At 36.6% G+C, this 25642-nt stretch overlaps 2 protein-coding genes across 2 annotated transcripts; one reads left to right on the top strand and one right to left on the bottom strand.

Moving 5' to 3' along the window:
- The first annotated feature begins 5911 nt into the window (after positions 1-5911).
- LOC128200885 (2-methoxy-6-polyprenyl-1,4-benzoquinol methylase, mitochondrial-like) lies at positions 5912-15043 on the top strand. Its single transcript, XM_052895710.1, has 7 exons — positions 5912-6257; positions 7377-7526; positions 8002-8128; positions 8652-8787; positions 9590-9678; positions 10162-10273; positions 14725-15043. Exons 1-7 carry the CDS (start codon positions 6062-6064, stop codon positions 14824-14826), a joined length of 912 nt encoding a protein of 303 aa, XP_052751670.1. The 5' UTR covers positions 5912-6061; the 3' UTR covers positions 14827-15043.
- Positions 15044-16055: 1012 nt separating this feature from the next.
- LOC113513541 (serine/arginine-rich splicing factor 1A-like) lies at positions 16056-25295 on the bottom strand. The gene is given in 6 exon segments (XM_052895715.1): positions 16056-16460; positions 18399-18514; positions 20205-20287; positions 21516-21814; positions 21817-21884; positions 24939-25295. Coding segments are annotated over 5 exon segments (729 nt in total). The 5' UTR covers positions 25118-25295; the 3' UTR covers positions 16056-16460; positions 18399-18414.
- Between the last annotated feature and the right edge of the window lie 347 nt (positions 25296-25642).

Below are 25642 nucleotides of genomic sequence, written 5' to 3'. Positions count from 1 at the left end.
CTCGGCCATTATTTGTCCACTGTTAAACATAGGCTTTCCCCATAGCCTGCACTAAGGAACAGTCCTGAGCCAAACATATACTGGTGTCTTATTTTACTTGATTTCCTTTTAAGTTGTAAATTTTTTGTCACAAACAACTCGCTAGTTTAAAGTTTAAATGTGATATTGTGATGTGCAAACACTCACTTATTATTGTAACTTTCATGAGCAAGTTATTTGGAGTTTTTTGACAAAGTCCTGCATCGTAATTATTTGTCTTCATTATTACTTACTATATTCTGGAACTTAGGAAGGGCGAGACATGGCGGTCAAGTTATTAAGCATGTACATTATTTACGATATTTATGGTGCGAAACTATTTGCTTGTACCTTTAACGTGTAATGTACATATATACATGTCCTTTTCGATATCAGTTGGACATAAATTACCATACTACTATATTTATCCTTTATTGCGGTTATATTTAATATTTTGAGAATACGAAGTACATATTGAGTGTCCTTTCGGTCAGTCGATACCTTTATTCTTTGAGTATAATTTAATTCGATATCTTTTATAGAACAATATTAAATATTTTTCCTTTATGTCTAATCTTTTCCTGAAATTTCCGTTTACTTTATATATTTTTGTATGATTTTACTTTTGATAACATCAGCAATGCCTCTAGGTGATAATGGTTAGTGATTTATTAACATACGTATATAATTACATAATATATAATATACAATTGATTGATAAATGATGTTCTTTATTCTGTCTACTCTAAAAAGAAAGAATTCACAAATGATGTTTTAAAATTTCTTTGTAATGATAAGATTTTTTACAGTTGGTGATAACTTCTGATAACAGTGCTCGTTCCTTTACGAAAATTTTTGGCCAAATATTATATTTATTTTAAACTTAATTTGCTTAAACGCAATACAAACCATATGAAAAAAATAATAAGTAATTAATACAATATTAAAATATCTAATTTTACACAGTTAAATAATAATATTACCTAAAAATCTTGTCAAAATCAAAATCTTTTCTGCATTCAATGGAGTACTTACGCGTAACGTTTCGTTGCTACATTTGTAAATTGTTTATTTTTATCAATAATGAAAATATCTCAAATGATTATATTTACATAACTTAATAATATAAATATACTTATAAATAATAAAACATAAATACTTAGTTTTGTATTTAAAATTTTAATAAATTTGATTATATGCAACTAAATATGTAATATATTTTAATGAAATCGCCAGGTATTGTAAAAACCAAACGAAGTGCTCGAAATTTGAAAAATCCTGAAAATGTAGCAAAATTTCATTCTAAAATTTTTTGTTGTTGAATAAAAATTGATAATTGTTTTTGTTTTCAAAAGTTCTTTATTTATCATAAGTGTTTACAAATATAATAAATTCCAGTGTACGTAAGCCTAGAATTTACAATCAGCCATAAATCGTTTGGCGAGTAATATACACTCCTTCAAACATTTAAAATAGAGATACAAGTATCTATAAATCTACACAACATAAAAAAAACTTACATTACATGATGTAACTTATTGATTATAATCATAAAATAAACACAAAATGCACATATTTGTAAATTATGCATTATAACAAAAAAAAAAAATCATACAATTATTTTGGGAGGGTAGTTTGAACCCAAATAGTACCAAGTTGATAACAGGTAGCAGTAAGTAAGTAAAGTAAGCAGGTAGGTACCAAGCGGCAGGTATCAGCAGTCATGACTGTCGAGAACTGTGCGAACAATAGAAACAGAAATGGTGCGTGCCATCTTAATCCTTACTTCAGTATGCAAAAAGAGTGATTACGGTCTGAAGTAAAATATTATTCGAAGTTTAGAAACCAGTGATGGGGCAATTTATATCTTTTATATTTATCGATAAAAGGTAAATTGCTGGTTCGTGTTATACAGATCCTATTAATTAGTGGATTGTTGTGTTTTATATTAGATTTAAGATAAAATTTTTTGGATAAGTTATAAATAAATTGTCTAATAGTAGGAAAACTAATTCGAGTGTGGAGCGTAATTAAATGAGTATAATATGGTGTATTAAAAGCCTGTTTAAGGACTTTATTTTGAACAGTTTGTAACTTTTCTATATTAGAAACACTAGTATTACACCATACCGGGCAAGCATAAGTTATACAGGGTCGAATTAAAGTTGAATATATATGTAATTTAGTGTGAGGGCTTAGAGGTGACCTACGTTTTAAAACGCGATTCAATGCATTAATAGCTGTAAATCCTTTGATACGTAAATCATGAATATGATCATTCCAATTTAATTTCTTTGTTAATTTTAAGCCTAGATATTTAACTGAAGAACTCCAAGGAATATCGACACCATTTATATTAAGTTGTCTTTTAGGAATTGTCTGTCTTCTTGTAAATAATATTGCTTCTGTTTTAGAAGCATTAATTTTGAGTTTCCAAGTTTTGAAAAATGTAATGAGGAGATCGATTGAGAGTTGAAGTCTACTAATAACTAAGTCAAGGTCCCGGTCGGATGTAAATGAAACAGTATCATCAGCATAACAAGCTAAATTTGTACGCGTTTGTATGGGAATATCGTTTAAAAATAAAAGGAACAAATACGGGCCTAAATTAGAGCCCTGGGGAATCCCAGCAGGCATATGTTTTGCAGTAGATGTAAAGTTCAAGATGTGAACCCTAAAATAACGGTCAGTTAGATAAGATTGTATAATTTTTACTAACGGTAGTGGTATGCTATTAATAATAAGCTTATGTAGAAGTCCATTGTGCCAAACAGTATCGAAAGCTTTTTCTATGTCTAACAGAAACATACCTGTAGTATTATTTAAATTCAAATTATAAGAGATAATTTCAGTGACCCTAGCTAGCTGCTGAACGGTTGAATGTTTTTGGCGGAAGCCAAATTGTTCATTAATTAGTAAGTCCTCCGAAGCACGTGATAGACGATATAGTATGATAGACTCAAATACTTTACCTAAACAAGGTAACAAACTAATGGGTCGATAATTTTCAGGGCAACTGGTGTCTTTACCATGTTTAGGTATACCAATAATTTTTGCCGTTTTCCATTGAGATGGAAAGTAACCAAGAGCTAAGCAGCCGTTAAAAATCTTTGTCAAGAGAACAATGCACTTTTGTGAGAGATTTTTTATTAATATATTTGGTATATCATCCGGACCCGGCGATTTACGCGTCTTAAGCTTAGAAACACGTTTACGCACTTCTGATGGGCGTACTAGTGACTGAAAGCTATCAATTCTGTATTGATTCAGTACGGATAATGATTTAGTAACTTCGCTATCCATGTTACTATTCCAATCAAGCGTTAGTGACATATTAGAGGAGAATGCATCAGACATAACCTTACATTTATGCTCAGTGTCGGTTATTAAAGATCCATCATTCAATCTTAATGTAGGAATGGGTAGATCTAAAGTACACTTCTCCTGCTTAACAAGACGCCACAAGTCGCTACTGGGATTATCTACCTTTTTAAGTTTATTTGACCAAACATTATCGTTATACTCCGTAAGAGAATACTTAATTAAGAACTTGAGATGATTTATTTCACTATTAATCTTTTTGCGGTTCGTCGGGTCTTTAATTTTCAATGCCTGTCTACGGAGACGATTTTTCGCCTGGATTAGACGTTTGATACGCCGGGTAAACTTTTATTAAGATCTGGATTTGTAATTGGAACTGTATCATCTCTCGCCTTTATTATAACATCTTGAAGATGTTTTATATTACAATCAATTTCATCTTTAGTGCGAAAGATACAGTTATTTAAAGTTATGTTGTTATCTAAGTACTGACGGAAACTCTTCCAATCAGCCTGAGAATAAATAAATTTCCTACTTACAATTCGGTTAACAGAGAAGTTTATATCAAAATATACAGGGAGGTGATTTGAAGAGAGAGCAAAAATAGTGCAGACATTATTGATATTATGGACGTTTTTACTCAAGATTAGATCAGGAGTAGACGGAGTCAACTCCGCTCGATAATGAATAAGAGTTGGTGCAGTGGGAGCATGGACTATGAAGTCACTTTGTGTCATAAGATCAAACAACCTTATACCATGTCTATTAACAGGACCAGAACACCAACAGTTATGCTTAGCATTAAAATCACCTGCCAATATAACTTTAGTACCTGAATTCAGTAGTAAGTTAATGTCTGCTGTTAACAGTTCGAGATTGGGTGATTGATAGACTGAGTAAACTAATAGTTTACCGTTTGGATAATTAATGGAAATACCGATAGCTTCTAGATTTATCGTATTTATTTGAGGTAGTAAACTATGTTCAATATTTCTTCTAACTAATATTGCTACACCTTGTCCTTTACCACTATTCCGTTTATCAAGACGATAACAATAAAAGCCCTTAATATTAAAAGAGGCACGTTCAGACAATCTAGTTTCGCACAGCGCGACTATGTCAATATCGAGATCGCTTACCACTAAGTCTGCAAGTTCCTGTCGCTTACTACGGACACCGTCTGCATTCCAATAAAGTACTTTGACTTTTTTAGACATATTGACCTAAATGTGACAAAATCAGTATAATTTTATCTGTCATCGTTTCACAGCTATTAAATTCTTGTTTAATAGACTTTATTATTTTTAATATATTTAAAATTTCCTTTGTGGTGGAATCTAGCATCTGATTTTGTACAGGATTTTTGGGTTGAGTCTTCTCTTTATTTTCAGTAAATACTGATGGCGTTATTAGACGATCAATCAGGTTGAAGTGATGAGACATTGGTTGAAGATTTAACTCTCTTAACTTTGGTTGATGCACTGATTTAACTGATTCACGCTTATTTTGAATTCGATCTATATATTTAAGACGAGCTTCACACTGGGAATAGTTAGCCGGGTGTTCTTTATGGCAGTTACAACATTTAGGTGGACACTCTTTATTTTTATTAGGGCATTCAGAGCTTGTATGTGATTCAGTACATTTAACGCATCGTACTGGCTTATTACAGTTGCGGCTTGCATGACCAAAACCTTGACAACGGAAACACTGCGTACCTAATTTCTTGTTTGGTTTATAGTGTTGAATTTCAACTACACAATTACAAAGGTATTTAATCTGCCGGAATTTGCTCATATCAGTTCCAGTAGGCAATTGAACTAGAATAGGCGGACACTGTACTGGCTTAGCAGTTTTAATAACAGAAACCGTAGCACCAGCGAATCCGGCCTCTTCCAAGTCTTTCGTAATATTTTCTACAGTATCAGCAGGTAATCCTTTGATGACAGCTCTAGGAAGTCTCTCATCCTTTCTAGTAAATGTATGAAAGGATATTCCATCTTTTAACAGTCCTTCTTTTATGTGTTGGTGAGCTTGGATCGAGTGACAGTGAATATTCACCCTATTCTTACCCTTGTAAAGCAGGTGAAAACGTTGATCAAATTTTTGAATTAATGTTGATATTGAGCTGTGTGTCCACTTGGACGATAATTCCATAATAATTGGTGGGATATGACCATATGTCTTTTTCTTAGTACTTGATTTTCTTGGAGTATCTGTCGTTTCTTCACTACTATCCACTGTAAGTTTTCCAAAGCGGTTGGAGACAGATGTAGTAGCATTCTGTGAGAATACTCTTGAAAGAGCAGTTCGTTTTGGTTGTTGCCAATCTTCATCTTCCCGCAGCCTCTTCCCAACTAGGTTCGGAGTTGAAGGAGAACGTGTAATAAATTTATCCATATTTATCGATATAGACAAAATGTTTGTCCATCACTAGTATACAAATAAATGCAATAGATTTATTATGAAAAAAAAAGAAAACGAAACGTGCGCTTACACTGACTGCAAACGAGCGAATGAAAATTGATAATTAAAGATATGCCTGAACTAACATAATATATGTGAAAATAAAATAATCTGTGATTTTTTAATTCTGATAGAAGTGTACTTTCTTTGACTATTTATTGCGTCAAACGTTGTTTGTGAATTTGAGTTTCTGATATAAATATGCTGGACTATATGCTAGTGTTTGACTGCTAATCTATTTCTAATCCATTGTATAATGAACGTGAATAATTATTTTACAATGTTCAGAAGAGCGGTATTAAAATCAACAAATGTTACAAGAACCTATGTGTGTAAAACGCGTGCTTTAAGCTCTAAAACTAATCAATCTGAGTCTTTTAGTGGTGAGAGTGAAAATAAACAAACGCACTTTGGTTTTGAAACTGTTGATGAAAAGGAGAAATGGAAAAAAGGTCAGGTGCCACTTTGTAAACCAAAGATTTCATTACACTATCAAACATGGGATAACATCTTGTTTCCTAACCTAAATTCCATTATTAATTTTTAGATTTTCACACTACATGTTTTACGATTTATAACAGACGAGAATTAACGACATCATTTACGTAAACTATAATAATTTACTTAAATTATGTTGATGTTTCAACCAGGAATACCTGTGTATTATGTGTATGTTTGTATTGTTGTTTGTGTGCTGTAAGTAATGTAAATAAATTATCTATCTATCTATCAGGATACACTATCTCTTGTAAACTACACTCTATTTTCATTAAATTAAAAAAGAATTTGGATAAAGTTTTTATACATACATACTCACTAGATTTAATCAAGAGTAATGCTTGGATAAAACAAGTATCTACTACAGGCCTGATTATGTCTGTAGAGTTGTTTTACTTCACATAGAAATCAGACATAAAATTTATCAATTTTCTGAAGGTTCAAATGTCAGGTTACAAAATCCTTATTATAGTGAAAGTGAGTTTGTTTCTTGCCCCATAGCATACATCGGAAACCATTTTCACATGCATAAACAGCCTTACAGTGCGGCTGTGGGTGATGATAACCAGTTGTTTGTTGGTGGGCAGTCATCCTCTTATCTTATGTAATAACTTAGGGTAAGGAATTGTATACTATATATATTACTAGTGACCTGCCCCGGCTTCGCACGGGTGCACATCACATCACATTAGAGACCTTTAAAATTATCAGTGTTTCTCTACTATTTAATGCATGTATTGTACATATAAACCTTCCTCTCGAATCACTCTATCTATAAAAAAAAAACTTTAAAATCCGTTGCATACTTTTAAAGATTTAAGCATACATAGGGACGGACAGACAGCGACAGTGACTTTGTTTTATACTATGTAGTGATTAGTATAGCTTAATAACTTGATCAAACATCATGAAATTTAGGATAATAATGTATTGTTTACTTTTTATTCCAATTGTGCAATTTCTAGTAAAAAATATGCAAAGTCCAAAAATTATAGATGTGTAATTCTGTTAACAAGTATTAGACAGTCTGCTTCCATGTACTTCATTTATTGATATTACATCTAATGTTTTAGTTCACGAGGTGTTTGAAAATGTGGCTGACAAATATGACCTGATGAATGATGTCATGTCGTTTGGAGTGCATCGCCTGTGGAAAGACATTTTTATCCAACGATTGGCGCCCACACATGGCACGAAGCTGCTCGACATGGCTGGAGGCACAGGTAATTGTTTAATGAAATAAGCTTATACTTGTTAACAATATTCTGAATGTCTGTAAATAAATTAGATAGTCCTCTCATGAGAATGCTTGCTTTATTATATACCAGGTTCTATGGTCGTCTAGATGCTGTCCATTGTACTGCTCATGTCTATAGGCAAGGGTTACCACTTTCCATCAGGTGAGCGGGCAGTTTGTTTGGCATATATAAAAAAAAAAACTATTGTTAGTATATTGTGTTCTAGTGTACTTATCAACATCATCCTCACCTATCATCACTCTTTGGCATAGTATACCATTAGCATAGGTGGTGTTATTATTACATTTACAAAAACAAAAAAAAGTAACAAATAGATATGTTGTCAACATTAATTATTTATACATATGGACAATTTAAAAAGAATCTGTAATTCAGGATTTATTCCTAAAGTCTATTTTAACAAATAGATAAAATTGATGAAAGGTTTTCTTGTCAACAGGCGACATTACATTCAGGTATATAAACTACCTGAGGAACAGCGGCGATGCGGCCGGCCGACGCAGCAGTGTCACCGTCTGCGACATAAACCAGGCCATGCTGGACGTCGGCCAGCTCAGAGCACAGAAGTAAGGGACCATTCACAAATTACATCATGAATAAAATAGATTTGTGTCTATTTTCGATTGCCACCACTGTCTAGACATGAGATTTAACTGTGTCGTACCATGATGTCAAATAACCTATAACATCGTCATCGGCAGGGAATCCATTTTCATACCTTAGTGTTCACGCACAGTGCGGTTTCAGGAGAGCTTCCTCCCGTGAACACTCAGGTTGTGGAATGATCTTCCTGCCAAGGCTTTCCCTAAAGACTACAAGTATAGGGTTCAAGAAGGGCGTATTTAGACTTCTTAAACGTCGGCAAAGCGCGCGTGACATTCCTGGTGTTACAAGCGTCCATACGCTACGGTACCCCGTTTGCCATCAGACGGGACATATGCTTGTTTGCCACCAGAGTAGTATAAAAAAAATATCAAATGTAAAAAGAATTTTTCAAATCCGACTGCTAGTCCCAGAGATGGGCATAAATAAATAATCAAGCATTATATATTAGTATAGATCAGTGAAGTTGTTCATTATGGCTTGTAGACAAGGCTACACCAGGGACAGCACGGTGGACATAGAGTGGGTGTGCGGGGACGCGGAGAGCCTCTCGCTGCCCGATGACTCGTACACCGCCTACACCATCGCATTCGGCATCAGGAACTGCACGCATGTCGATAAGGTGACCTTGGACTTCCACAAAACACCCGGTGTCAATCTTGATCAATATGTATGGTATTAAAAATTACTCTAAGGTTGTATTGTAAAGATTGCTGTCAGCGATAAGACCGCCTCACTGTACTTAACAACTGTATCATTACATTTATTGTCTTGATTTATGACCAAATTAATACACAAAAATAATATTGAAAAACGGGTCAACTTTTTCAATTTTGCGTGACAAATAGTTATAAGTGATTCCTTTATAACTATATATTTAGTCTTATAATTTCTGCATCTTTTTAATGCATAAACACTCATTTTATTTATTAAATAATACATCAAGATACATTGTATGCGTAAGTATATAGAACACTGATAAAAAAATGAGTCAGTTTAACAATTAGTTGACATAAAGTTGACCCGGTTTTGAGACTCGAAGCTCTATATATATATAATCTAAGATTGTATTATATAGATACATACATATATAATCGCTCTCAGCGATAAGGTCGCCCATTGTTTTCTCATTGTGATTATTTCTTGTAATTGTTTATATTTATAATAAGTTTACTATTGTAATCTTTTGGAGGAAACAATAAAGAGTATCTATCTATCTTTTCTCCATCCAAAGGTTGCCTGGAAGAGATCTCTCGTAGCGATAAGGTCGCCCATTGTTTTTTCACTGTGATTATTTCTTGTAATTGTTTATATTTATAATAAGTTTACTATTGTAATCTTTTGGAGGAGACAATAAAGAGTATCTATCTATCTATAAATGATGACAATGTAAATAAATCATTACAATAATTATTGTTATCCAGGTACTGGAGGAAGCGTACCGGGTGCTGGCGCCCGGTGGCCGCTTCATGTGCCTGGAGTTTAGTCACATACCCAACGACGCGGTACAATGGTAATTAATATCTCTTATGATTTATCTCTGACGAAGGAACTAACGCTTTAGGCACGGCTTTTTTATGCAGCTTAGAATGGCAAACAAGATGACGGCCCACCTGATGGAAAGTGGTAACCGTCGCCTATAGACATGAGCAGTACCATGGCCATAACAGAGTATACTGTTTCGCCCATGATACCCCCCATGCGTTGCCATTCCTGAGGACTCAGGTGTTATTCCTCTGTACCCTGTAAATTCACTGCCATATCCTACCCTTCAAACCGAAACAGCCACGCAAACACAACTGCTTCACAGTAGAAACACAAATGGGACAGTGGTGCCCAAGCAAACGACTTTTGTACAAAGTGTCTCTCTTGTAAGTAATGTCTTAAATACATAAAAACTAACCAGACTTCATTCTTACCATCGTAAACCAAACACGTAGTTAGTTACATTTTTAATCTCGAAAAAAGTTATTGCAAAGAATTTAATTTGTCGCAGGGTCTACGACCAGTACTCGTTCCAGCTGATCCCAGTGCTGGGCCAGCTGATAGCCGGCCAGTGGAAACCCTACCAGTATTTGGTCGAGAGCATCAGGCAGTTCCCGAATCAGGTAATTACGATTTTTTCTAATGTCGAACGAATCAAACTTCGTAAAATAAAGTTTTTACTTTTTTACTGTCTGACCTTATAATAGCCGCTTCAATGGACGATTTTTAAACGGTTTTATTTAGCTCGACCTGTACGGTATTTATTTATTTGGGTCAAAATTAGAAATTGGAATTTAAGCACCTTCCCGTTGTCAGATTGATCTGAAATTTGGTACACACATTTAATTTAGATGACAATACAATATAATAAAATCAATAACATTATAAATCTAAGATGGCCGCCGATACAAAATGGCGGATTACATATTTTTCCTTAAACCCCGCAATATGGGTATCAAATGAAAGGGCTACACTAGTAAAACACGATGATTATGTCAAAATTTATAATTCAAGATGGACGCCGTTCCAATATGGCGGACTAGGTACATATTTTTCCACAACCACCACAATATGGGTATCAAATAATAGGACTACACTGAGACACCCAGACACTAGACACTCGGACACTAGACACTCAGACGCTAGACCCTCAGACACTCAGACCCTAGACACACAGACACTAGACACTCGGATACAAGACACTCAGACACTAGACACTCGGACACTAGACACTCAGACACTAGACACTCGACACTCGACACTTAGACACTAAACACCAGACACAAGACACTCAGACACTCAGACACTCGACACTCAGACACTAGACACTAGACACTCGACACTCGACACTCGACACTCAGACACTAAACACTAGACACTAGACACTCAGACACTCGACACTCAGACACTAGACACTCGACACTCGACACTCGACACTCAGATACTAAACACTAGACACTAGACACTCAGACATCCAGACACTAGACACTCCAGTGTCTACTGGACACTCGGATACAAGACACTCAGACACTAGACTCTCAGACACTTGACACTCAGACACCCAGACACTAGACACTCTGACACTTGACACTCGACACTCAGACACTAAACACCAGACACTAGACACTCAGACACTCGACACTCGACACTCGACACTCGACGTCACTCGACACTCGACACTCGACGTTCGACACTCGACACTCGACACTCGACCCCCAACACTCGACACTTGACACTCAGACACTAAACACTAGACACTAGACACTCAGACACTCGACACTCAGACACTAGACACTCGACACTCGACACTCGACACTCAAATACTAAACACTAGACACTAGACACTCCGACACTCGGATATAAGACACTCAGACACTAGACTCTCAGACACTTGACACTCAGACACCCAGACACTAGACACTCAGACACTAGACACTCAGACACTAGACACTCGAAACTCGACACTCGACACTTGACACTCTCTGTTATGTCCATGGTACTGCTCATGTGTATAGTCGACACTTGACACTCGACACTCGACACTCAGACGCTAGACACTCAGACACTCAGACCCTAGACACACAGACACTAGACACTCGGATACAAGACACTCAGACACTAGACACTCGGACACTAGACACTCGACACTCGACACTCAGACACTAAACACCAGACACAAGACACTCAGACACTCGACACTCAGACACTAGACACTAGACACTCGTCACTAGACACTCGACACTCGATACTCAGACACTAAACACTAGACACTAGACTTTAGTATTCAGTATTAATTATAAATAAGTATAATTATAAATTAGTATACTCTGTTATGTCCATGGTACTGCTCATGTGTATAGTCGACACTTGACACTCGACACTCGACACTAGACACTCAGACGCTAGACCCTCAGACACTAGACACTCAGACACTCAGACCCTAGACACACAGACACTAGACACTCGGATACAAGACACTCAGACACTAGACACTCGGACACTAGACACTCAGACACTAGACACTCGACACTCAGACACTAAACACCAGACACAAGACACTCAGACACTCGACACTCAGACACTAGACACTTGACACTCGTCACTAGACACTCGACACTCGACACTCAGACACTCGACACTCAGACACTAGACACTCGACCCCCGACACTCGACACTTGACACTCGACACTCAGACACTAAACACTCGTCACTAGACACTCGACACTCGACACTCAGACACTAGACACTCGACCCCCGACACTCGACACTTGACACTCGACACTCAGACACTAAACACTAGACACTAGACACTCAGACACTGGACACTCGGATACAAGACACCCAGACACTAGACACTCTGACACTCGACACTCGACACTCAGACACTAAACACCAGACACTAGACACTCAGACACTAGACACTCAGACACTCGACACTCGACGTCACTCGACACTCGACACCCGACACTCGACACTAGACACTCAGACACTAGACACTCGACACTCAAATACTAAACACTAGACACTAGACACTCCGACACTCGGATATAAGACACTCAGACACTTGACACTCAGACACCCAGACACTAGACACTCGAAACTCGACACTCGACACTCGACACTCAGACACTAAACACCAGACAAAAAATACCAACAAATATAAATAAGACTGGAGGCTTACCATCAGTACTTGAAATATTTGTAGGTGCAAAAGTAATGTTGCGGTCCAACATTGACGTTACAAAAGGATTGGTAAATGACGCTATAGGCCACATTACAGAAAATTTTTGGCCTCAGTTCCGTCGAACCCAAATGTACGAAACAGATATATCATCAGTTTTAATTGACTTTGGCACAGACGGCATGCACGTTATTTACCCTAAAGCCATACAGTTTCCAGCAAAATTCAATTATGGTACGGCTGAAAAAAGGATGTTGCCCTTAGTTTTGTCATGAGCATTCACCGTCCATAAAATGCAGAGCAGCACCGTTGACCATGCAGTAGTATATTTGGGCTCAAAATGGTTTGAGGAAGGACAAGCATACGTGGCTCTAAGTCGAGTCAAGTCTCTGGAAGGGCTATGTATTGAGGAATTAGATTGTACTAAATTATCAGGTAAGAAACCATGTAATAATGATGCACTGAATGAATTAAATAAAATGAGGAATATTCGGTAAACAATTTCACTAAGTACTAAAAACAAGAAAATAAAAATCGGTAAAAAAACTTTTAAGTTAAACGGTTTTATTTTATGTGCACTGAAAACTACAAAATAAATAAATAGTTACTTACCTATCAACCTACGTAGGTGATCTCGGTCATTAATTTCTCTGATGGTAGTGGTTGTCATAACATGAACCATGTCAGCGGCCGAAAGGCAGTTCATGAGAGAACACTAACACCAGGGTTTGCTTGGTAGGTAAACTAAGCAGCCCGCACTATAACAAGTAGGTATTTTGACCTTCTAGTTCAGAAATATTTTAGTACTAGGCAGAATAGCTTTTAGGCATATTAGACTAAAATAAAAACGTGGGGCCCCTCTGAAATCATACCTATAGCAGAGCATATCTTATACTTTGGTAGATCATGAGCTCGGCGTTCGCTGGTGAAGCCGTAACGGCTGGTTATTGATGGTCAAAACCTCCAGTTACGATTATAGTAAGTCGATTCAGCGGACCCTGGACTCCGGAGCTATGAGGTTTCGGATGCGACCGGGATAAACCGCTAGGATGATGATGATGACGATTATAATAAGTCGATGCAATCCACACTTAGTATAGTAGAAAGTAATACAGAAATAGTTAATGGGCCCCACGTTTTTATTTTAGTCTAATATGCCTAAAAGCTATTCTGCCTAGTACTAAAATATTTCTGAACTAGAAGGTCAAAATACCTACTTGTTATAGTGCGGGCTGCTTAGTTTACCTACCAAGCAAACCCTGGTGTTAGTGTTCTCTCATGAACTGCCTTTCGGCCGCTGACATGGTTCATGTTATGACAACCACTACCATCAGAGAAATTAATGACCGAGATCACCTACGTAGGTTGATAGGTAAGTAACTATTTATTTATTTTGTAGTTTTCAGTGCACATAAAATAAAACCGTTTAACTTAAAAGTTTTTTTACCGATTTTTATATATGTTTTAAATGTAATATACTTTTGTGTTAAAATGTTTAAATGTGGGATATGGTATTAGACCAATAGTCCACAGCTCTTTAAACTTAGGTAAGTGTGCCACAATCGTCCAGGCCGAAACTATGACCATAATAAGATGTGTAGAACTGAATCTAAGTTTTAACTTCACAAACAATATTATATTTATTTACTCGGATAGTCAATCGACATTACTTGCACTTGACAGTACAAAAATTAAGCTTATAAAGAACTGCATAATGATATTAAATGACTTGGGCAACAGACATGACATCATCTTGACATGGATCCCCTGGTCACTCAAATATTCATGGAAATCAAATAGCTGACCAATTAGCAAAAGGAAGTGGTTAATGCACCTGTTTTTTTTTGTCCAACTTGTATGACATCAATACAATTACAAATGTAATCGTTACAGGAAAAATTCAAGACTATGATCGAGGACGCCGGATTCAGACAAGTCACCTACGAGAATCTTACGTTCGGCACCTGCGCTATCCACTCAGGGTTTAAATTATAGATGATATTTATTTACGTTTGTAGTGTTGGATTGTTGTAAAGGCGGGTGCAGACAGTGCAACAACTTGCAAGGCAAGAGAAAAAATATTAAATATTGTCGCTTTGCAAGTTCAAACGCTTAGCGAGTCGCATTGTCTGCACGCACCTTAAGATTATAAGGTAAAATAAAAATGTACAGGTACGTTTTAAAGAATTTTTATTAAATCCATCAAACTGTACGGTGTTTGGAATGCAATCCAGTACCTACCTAAATACATGTCCAGTCATTAAAACTATGATATCAAATAGTCGACGCTCAGCCGACACTATGGTACAATTTGTGATCAGTTTGAATTTATTTAACATAATTATATGTGTACTAATGTCTCGCAACCAGAGTCCCGGTCATACTCGTCGGCCACAACACCAGGCCACGTCACATTCAAACCACGCTCGCCTCCACACCCTCACAACTCACCTCTCGCGACGTATGAAAGCTCAGAAAAAGCATGCTTAAATATTACATGACATTTATATGTTAGGTGTGACACTAATGAGCCAAGCTGAGCACCTCGTCACTTCTAACCGTCGCACCTACGTCTAGAAATAAACGCAGACAACGAGAAGCAAATAAAGTGTGAGTTAAGGATATCAAACATTAATATAGTCCGTACCGAGCGTGCACTCAACATAAGTTATTTGCAATAATTACAAAATCATACCCAAAGATCCGTGATCCTGGCGTCCGTACGGTCCGTTCGGCGCATCCGACAACCTGACTGCCCACATCCGAGATCCTTCGGTACGATCCTCTGCGTGCGAGAGTGCACCGGCACCGTCCTACTGCGATCCGATCCGATCCGATCCAATCCGACACTAACACGCGTCCGTCCGATCCGTCCCTGATCCGATCCGATCCGATCCTAGGCATCCTGACTCACACCTCCAGCCAAGCACATCCAATGATCCCAATCCACAGTGGATGAAACAAAAGAAAACTTATTTAATTATTACAGTCATAGTGTGATGTCATCATTAATTTACAGAGAAACGAGGCCCGTCGCGGCCCCCGACAGTGTTTATTGCTAGTCTTATTTATAATTAGTAAAAATATCAATTTAAAAAAAAATAACATATATATATATATATATATATATATATATATATATATATATATATATATATATATATATATATATATATATATATATATATATATATATATATATATATATATATATATATATATATATTATATATATATATATATTATCTGTAGAATTCTTAGCCTTATACTAAACAAACTTGTCCTTCAACTTGTATTACAACAGCTCGGACGAAGTAGATCACAACTGTATGATATGAAAGACTTACATCGTCCTGGCCATTCTAATAGCATCTACCTACCCCCGTAGGGGATAGTTCGTTAATATACAAATTGTCAATTTTTTATGAAACTACCGCCTAATTTGAAAAACATTCAAATGAGTAAAACGGGCGATATATACGATGTATATGTTAGGATGAGGCTAAATATCGTACAGATAAGCGTGTAGAGGCCGCAGCGGGTCGAGCTACGCTAGGTACAGTCTAGTGCTAGGGCTAGTGCTAGTATAGCGGCGGCGGCTGCGGCGGCGGCGGCGGCGGCGGCTCGCGCTGTCAACAACATCTCCAGTCGGTCACATGTCCACACCTCATGTAGCACGTGCGCAATGGCACTTTGTAAGCACCTCGCTGACCAGCGTTTATAATAACATACAAACTTGGATCTACCTTCATACAGTGCCTCCTCTTTTATGACAGTGGTCACTGTCGCTTAGACATGAACAGCGGCATATACAATTGTGCTCATGTTACCATTCATGCGTTGCCATTCCTGACAACTATGACGTTATGCGTTTAATTTCCGGTGAAATTATCGTGATCGCCTTACTGACCTGACTTGATCCTCCCCTATCATTACTCACTGGACATTTACAGAGCGCTGTTTAGCACCAAACTAAGAAGAGTTTGTACTATTCGTGATAGCTTACATAGTTTTATATATATATATATATATATATATATATATATATATAATATATAAATGCTATATATTATAAATATAAATACAGGGACTATTGGAAAGTAAAATGTGCAAGGTCAGATTTCACATAGATTTAGTATCAAATATGCACTTTTCTGTGTACAGCGACCAGTATTTTCCATATTTGTTATACCATGAATGTCAAAAATTATATATATAATATATACTCGAATAAACATTATATGCTTGTATATAATGAAATACACTGACCGGGTCAATATGTCATTGTTTTAATTATTTTATATATAAAACTATTTACTTGGTGCAGTTTGTCCAGTGTTCTGAAAATATATTTTTAAAGGCATAATTATGATGAGCCAGCCATATTACAGTTGAAGCTGGAGTGTTTTAATGCACTTAAACTATTTTCAATTATTAATTATATTAGAAGTAAAGCATTAATTATTTTGTTACTTGTATGTAACAGTAGATTCCTTAATTAACATTTGATTGGAAATAAAAAATTTCGGTTCCCATTTTGGTCAGATTGTCCACAATTTTCATCAGTTCATAATAATCTTACAATTAAATAATTAAGCTTGCCAGCTATAAACATGTCTAGTTTGAATAAATTTTCCTTTTTCTGGGAATTTTTCCTTTGCATCTCATTCATGGTGTTTTTTTTATTTCTATCAACATTTATGATAGAAATAAAAAAAGAAAGCTTGCAAGAACCCCATAAATATTCAAATTCAATTTTTTTTATTTTATTAATTTTTTTCTGTTTACTGTGAAACATTTATTTTTTTGCATTTTCATATATTAAAACTTTTACTTTTAAACAAAAATTGATTTTTATCATAAAAAAATTAGTGTAGAGCCAATATCAGTTGGGTAAAAATAATCATGAAAAATATATTTGGAATTGTGAAGAGATCAAGTAAACACACATACGAAAAAAGAACATTCGAGTTGAGAATATTTTTTGTAAAATTCAAAGGAATAATTACTATAAATATTGTTATAGTGTGTCAATTTATACAGGGTGATATCAAAATTTGTCAGTGAAACTGTACATTTTCTTTTAAATATGATAAAAAAATTCCAGTATTTCTTACTACGTTAATCTTTACAGTTAAATGTATTATTCCATATATACAATAAGTTAATTAACGTAACCCATCCCATAAAACTGGTAGTTTACATTAAGACTCAAAATTGTTTTCTTTAAGTAAAAAAACGTTACCATAAAATCAATTAAAATTCTCGAAAAAAGAACACCTGTACCTGTACCAATGGCACTATACAGTACAAAATATGCACTCACCTATTATTATGTAATTCTGTATATATACATATATATACACACATACATATACATGACATGTATTTACCCAATTTCATTGATGAAAATGTTCAGTTTCATTCGTAGAACAGTCTTTAAAAAGCGTACCATTTCGATGCCACCCTGTATACATATCTTGTATTTATAAGTAGAGAGCTCTTAATGTATCAGTATTGGTCACGTGTGTGGTATGGGTATGAAATACATAAGGTTGCGCACCGACCTGCGTGTGCGAGCGCTCAGTAGGGCGAACGCGAGCGCGAGCGCGAGCGCGAATACGAGCGGCGCACCGGCGAGTATGTGGGCGACGCGCGCCGCCGCGGCGAGTACGACCGCGACCTGCAACAACCACCGCCATATGCACTGCACGCCCGCTATACATGTCTACACCACCTCGTTACCAATGTACCCTGCCTGCTTAGCCTCCACGTGGCACCCCTTGGAAACCAATCGTGATCAATTCCAGGCGTAAACATCACGATGGAATAACTGACCTGCTTTGATCCTTCACTGATGCCCCGCTAGTGTATACCGTTAGCAGGGTTTTTTTTTGGTGGGTGATAATGAAATAGTAAACCCCACCCGCGCTATCGGTATACACCAGCGGGGCACCAGTAAAGGATGATAGGTGAGGATGAAGCAGGTCAATTAGTCCTTATAGGAATCGACCTCCATGCGATTTCTCCTGGAAACCATCGTGTTTAATTTTTGTCGAATTCACGATGGGCTAACTGATCTGTTTTCATCATCACCTATTATTCTTTACTGGTGCCCCGCTAACGTACACTAATAATGCAGACGGGGATACCATTTCATTTTCATTCATAAAAATAAAGCCACCTCACCATACACGAATCACATTGCTTATTATATTATACAGCAGCTAAAGTTGATGGGACATTTAACTATTACGTTATGCACCTCAAATACAAGGTATGAATGATCACAGTATGTTTGTTACCTCATAACTTTGTTCTTAAACATTTCGGAAAATTCTTTTATCAAAAAAAAAATATTTTTATTAAAATCGTTTCAGTAGTTTAGTTTTTAAATCAAAATAACTTATTTTGCCACAAATGAAGTAGTTTTTTTGTTGAAGACAATTTTTAAATGTAGTTCTAGTGTATGTCACATTGATTTACATACAATGAATAAAGTTAATCCTTCTTTGCATAATAGTGGAAATTCCCATCATAACATTGAATGTCCAAAAATTATATAAAAGAACATGTTCACTTTAAGTTGCTCGTGTCTGGATACCTTTTTAATGTCCATTGCAGAAAAAAAAACCATAGCTGTCAAATTTATTTTTTTAACCATTTTTCCTTTAATTTTGAACATGAATTATATCACCTTGATTTATTTCACCAATAAAAAAATCTTGTAAAGAAGGGTTAAACAGGATCTATTGTTGTTATATGTAAATAGATATAGTTGCATACATAAAATAAAAATTGGCAGTGTGGTCCCAGCATAGAATAGGTCACCCCTTTCTTTCCCGTAGGTGTAGTCAGAGGCAACTTTTTTTTTATACAACTTAGAATAGCAAACAAACTGACGGGCCACCTGATGTCGCCTATAGACATGAGCAGTACCATGGATATAACAGAGTATACTGTTTTGCCCATGATACCCCCATGCGTTGCCATTCCTGAGGGCTCAGGCGTTTTTCCTCTGTACCCTGTAAATTCACTGCCATATCTCACCCTTCAAACCGAAACACAGCCATGCAAACACAACTGCTTTACGGTTGAAACACGAATGCGACAGAGGTGCCCAAGCAAACGATTTTTGTACAGTCTCCCTCTGGTAAACTAGGCGAATAAGAGAGGGCGAGACAATAGCATCCCTCTTAAAAACATCTCTAAAGCCTGACTGCGGTTGCCAATCCACCTGCCAAGCATGGCAACTAATGGGAAAACTCCCCAAGGTGGAGGCTTAAGTTCAACAGTGGACAGTTAAAGGCTGATATGATGATAAATAAATTAAATAAATAAATAAATAAAAAAAAAGGGAGTGGAGTCCTGACCTATCGCGATCACCGCTGTACCTGTCGGCGCCGCCGCCGCCTCCTCCGTAGTCCTCCTTCACGCGTATGTAGGAGACCTCACCCTGGGAACAAGTTTCATCAGCATTAATCATGAGAGAATTAACACATTTTCTTAGCTTTTTTATGGGTGAAAACAGAATGGTAACCCGCACTATCGGTATACACCGACGAGGCACCAGTGGAAGATGATAGGTGAGAATGAATGCAGATCAGTTGGGCCACCATGATGAATTCGACAAGAATGAACCACGATGGTTTCCAGGGGGAACCATGTGAAGGTCTACCTGAGAGAGTACATTGCTAGTGATGGGGCTATTAGACCTCATTACTAACAGTCCCTTTCCCCCCCATTTTCTTGGCTAGCATCACGTATACGATTCACCTATCTTCTTTTCATTCATAGGATTTTGTAAGATATGATTTGGAACACCTATAGCAGAGGGAGATAAGTATCTCTATTTGTGTTCCTGTCGCCAAGCAGTATATTTATGAGCTATATATTTATTAAGCATATCTAAAATCATAGTCGGGCCAATACGTGATCACGACAGGACGTTGACGTGATGCAATCCCCATGGGGGGATGGGATTGTTAGCAATGCGGATTACTAGTTCCATTCCAATATGCTCAACCAAGTCGATCTCCACGTGGTCGTCCTTGGAAACCATCGTGCTGAATTCCAGGTGAATTCATCACGATGGGCTAACTGACCTGCCTTTTCATTCTCATCTATTATGCCTCATTGGTGACCCGCCAGCGTATACCGTTAGCACGGGCGGAGTTACCATTCCATTACCATCCATAAAAAAAAAGATGCAATCCACATTGTAAAGACAGAAACAAAAATCTGGTATGTAGTTACTAGGAAGAGGGTACCGCGATACATATGAACACAGTTACTGTTGGTACCCCATCAGAGTCTAAACTCGATAGAGACAAAACTGTCTTTGTATGGCGATATCGGTGACGCGGGGGTCACGGTAGCTACGGTTGAACTTAACCTTGACTGTTATACTATGTATTAAGCTATTTTACTTTTCAAAAAGGTTTGACATGGTGGAGAAACTACTGGATAAGATGGTGTGAAACATCGATCCTCAGGGATGACAATGTAGTGGTATTATGGGAGTCAAAGTTTATAAGTCTATGGTACTGTTTATCTTTACAAGGGACGGGTGTAATTTTTCAAGAAATGGGATGTTAGACTGTACGCCCTAGAAGGTTAATATTTTAATGACATCGAAGGTATAAGAGATTCGTTTTGAGGAGGAGGACTAGGACGGGACGCACCTCGTGGCTCCTGAAGCGCGAGTCGTCGAGCTTCTTGACGGCGTACTTCATGTCCTCGTGGCGCAGGAACTCGACGACGCCGGTGCCGTCCTTGAAGGTGTCGGCGAAGCAGACGTCGCCCGCCTCGCGCATGTGGTCCTTGAGGTCCTGCCAGGAGCCGGAGGGCGGCAGGCCGGTGACGAGCACGCGGTAGTCGGAGCGGCGCGCGGGCGGGCCGCGGGCGGCGGCGCGGCCGGCGAAGCGCTCGGCGCCGCCGCGGCCGCGCGCGCCGCCGCCGCCGCCGCCGCCGCCGCCGCGCGGAACTCCACGCGCAGCCGGTACCCGTCGTAGTCGTAGCCGTCGCGCGCGCGCACCGCGTCGTCCGCGTCCCTGCCACGGCATTCCCATTCACGCGATGCTGCCCACTTTTTATTGTCGGCTGCTAGGCAGCCCGAGCCGCCGGTCCATAATGGTCCACAATACTCGAGAGTAGCAACACATGAAAGGTACCACGGGTATCGCAGAGTATTCCATGACGTTCACGGTGCTGATCATGTCTATAGGCAATAGTAACCACTTTCCATCAGGTGAGCCATGAACTTGTTAGCCATTCTGTTTCATAATATAAAAAATCTCCGTTTGAGGGTATCGCCACCTATAAAGACTTACAACATACAAAATTTAGCTAGTGTGTTGCCATCTTTTTAAACATTTCTTGTAAAACTATGAAATGTCAGTTCCATGATGGGAGTACAGCAGTAACAATAATAATAGCATCATCACAGAGCATTAGTCATTGTATAAGTAAATGATAAGTACTTAAGATAATGTTCTATAAAAAAAAAAAACTCTCTTCAATTGTGGAAAAACCAGTTATTTTGATTTTAGAACTACTGAACTAATTTTGATAATTTTTTTATGAGACCAATAAAAAAAAATACAACCAATTTGAGAAACTCCTTTTTATAAATTAGTTTTTTTTATACAGCTTAGAATGGCAAACAAGCTGATGGCCCACCTGTTGGAAAGTGGTAACCATCGCCTATAGACATGAGCAGTACCATAGACATAACAGAGTATACTGTTTCACCCATGATAACCCCCATGCGTTGCAATTCCTGAGGACTAAGGTATTATTCCTCTGTACCCGGTAAATTCACGCCATATCCCACCCTTCAAACCGAAACATAGCCATGCAAACACAACTGCTTTACGGTTGAAAATAAAAATTGCTCCAATGCAAAGGTAGGAACAATTGAACGCTATGTGCAGTGTAATCTTACACTACATATAGTTTTATTAATCAGTAATAAATGCAGTCAACAAAAAAACTTACAGTTCCGAACACTTATCAAAATAATACTATTTTTAAAAATACTTGAATGCAATACATTGTATGATGTACCAATGATAACATATTACTGAAACCATGGTTAACATTCAGCTAAGATAAGGGATTTTAAATTCAACACACACTAATATAATAACCAAGATTGATATTTACATATACATATATAACCAAATAGTAAATAGGTTGGGTGATAGATACAAACACTATCTTCAAACATTCATTGTGGTAACAGCATGGTATTTTTATAGAAATAAGGCATATAAAATAAGCATTATTATAGTACTATTTTATCTTAATAAAATTGTTATTAAAACATTTCATTATCATGGTCACATAAAGTGATGTTTTTTTATACAACTTAGAATGGCAAACAAGCTGACGGTCCACCTGATGGAAAGTGGTAACCGTCGCCTATAGACATGAGCAGTACTATGGACATAACAGAGTATACCCATGATACCCCCATGCATTGCCATTCCTGAGGACTCAGATGTTATTCCTCTGTACCCAGTAAATTTGCACCATATTCAAACCGAATATTACCATTCAAACCGAAACACAGCTGTTCCCCCTGGAATTACCATTGTAGTTAATTCTAGTGGAATTCGTCATGATGGGCTAACTGACCTGCTTTTATTGTCACCTATCATCTCTCATTGGTGCCCCTCCTGCGCAGGCGGGGTTACCATTCCATTATCGCCCAATTAAAAAAAGTACAATAATAAATTTGAGTTGAATGAGGTGGAAGAAATTGTTTGAATTTAGTATTTTTGAGTGAAAGGTGAAAAGACATTATATGAAGAATGTTAAATAAAAATTCATATCAGAGATGTTCTCTGTTAATGCCTAATAAAACTACACACAACTGTTTCTACATGAAATAACAATTAAATATATGGGGATCATTTGTTAATTGACAATATTTATGCAGGTGGTTATCATTGACATGCAAATAATTATTTGCAAAGCATACATTGATAAGAGACAAGGATGCAATAATATAAAAACTTTTTAATAACTACAAACATGCTCACAGTAGTAATCCCAGATGGGGCAGGCAGTCATTAAGTTGACTGTTCAGATTATGGTCAATATAACCTTTTCTAATTTGTCAAATAAACTTTTTTTAATCTTTATCACATCAAAGATTTTTCTTTTTTAAATTTATTAAAACTTTTTTTTTATCAAAGGTATTAGTTATGTCAGATAATTGTTGTAGTAACATATTTATCTGCACATTTATTCCCAAAATACAAAATATATTGTATAGGATCGGTAAGCAAAACAAAATTAAGAATTAAAATTAGGTTATAGTTAATTTAAGGTTAAATACAATTTGCAGAATTGTATTTAACCTTAAATTCCTTTTTATATTTAGTCTACTTCTTACTTTCATGTAAACATACATATTACTATTTTTATTTATTCATTGGTCCCTATATGTGTACAAAGCGGACTTAAGGATAAAACAATAAAAGCATTCTCTCTCAGTTAACTTTAGGGAAGTGTTAGAACATTCATGTCAAGGTTTCTTTTTATTACGTAAGAATGGAATGGTATATTTGCCTGTACTATCGGTTTTAATTGGTAGGGTACCAGTAAGAGATAACATCAGAGAATGAAAGCAGGTCAGTTTGCCTTATAGGACACATTTAACAAATAACCATGATGGTTTTCACGGGGAACTGTGTGAAGATTGACCTGTATATTGCCAGCAAAGGGGCTATTAGACCCCATTGCAAACAATCACTTTTCCCCATCATGTCTAGATTAACATAGGATACTTTTATTGGAATAAAGTTTAGGGATACAACTAGTAATTACTAATATTGTAAATATGACAGCAAGTTCGTTTGTTATGCTCGATTTACGGTCTCCCGATCATTATTAAAGTAGGTTTGTTGAATGAAGTCCAATTAAAATGGCTACAAATATCCACAATTTTGCGCCATAGATAATTTATTTTATTATGTAACTGTCGAATGCTAGGCAAACAATAAGAACAAGTGGACATAAAAACGATGTTTAAATATTTATGTGCGTCATTGCATTGCAACTCTACATATTTTTATACCATTTTGCAATGTACTCACCTGGGATCTTCAAATTCTACGAAAGCAAATGGTGGTCCTTTTCTATTCTTCAAATCGACGAATGTGACTTTACCGAATTTGTAGAATAAGTCTTGTATGTCCTTTGTCCTGATATCCGGAGGCAAGTTACCGACATATATCCTGCACTCATTTCTGTTGTTACCGCTTCCACCGGACATAGTAATTAGTTACTATATATAAGAGATATGAATTTAATAAGATTTACTAATAGCTAAACAAGATTTTCAATTCCATTCGCGTTACAACTTTCGACGCAAATATTCGTTGGGTTACATGTATCACTCAATAAAATATGGCGTCTCGTTATAATGTCTAATTGACAGTAGGCATGCTAGGAAAAGGAAATACAATTTTTTTTTAATAATGCGTTCATGTCCTTTTAAAATGGTTTTTTATGACTGTTAAAGTTATGAGCAACAAATCGGGTTGTATTAAAATAAATTTTTATTGTAATAAATTTAAATCGTACTTCTAGTTAGTAGTAACAATTTTTTTCAGATATTTATAATATACCGTTATTTAAGGGATACATACACAGTTATTTAAAGGATTTTCAAACAACAATTATTACAAACTAAATCAATTTTAAATCTATGTATATACTGTTTGTAATATACATAGGTATATAATTGAATACACTATAATTACTCAATATTATTATATTAGTCATTTTTATTATCTAT

Source organism: Galleria mellonella, unplaced genomic scaffold (genome assembly GCF_026898425.1).
Source record: "Galleria mellonella isolate WM207_F2 unplaced genomic scaffold, CSIRO_AGI_GalMel_v1 utg3070, whole genome shotgun sequence".
Taxonomy (NCBI): Eukaryota; Metazoa; Arthropoda; class Insecta; order Lepidoptera; family Pyralidae; genus Galleria; species Galleria mellonella.
This window is presented reverse-complemented; position numbering and strand designations above follow the sequence as displayed.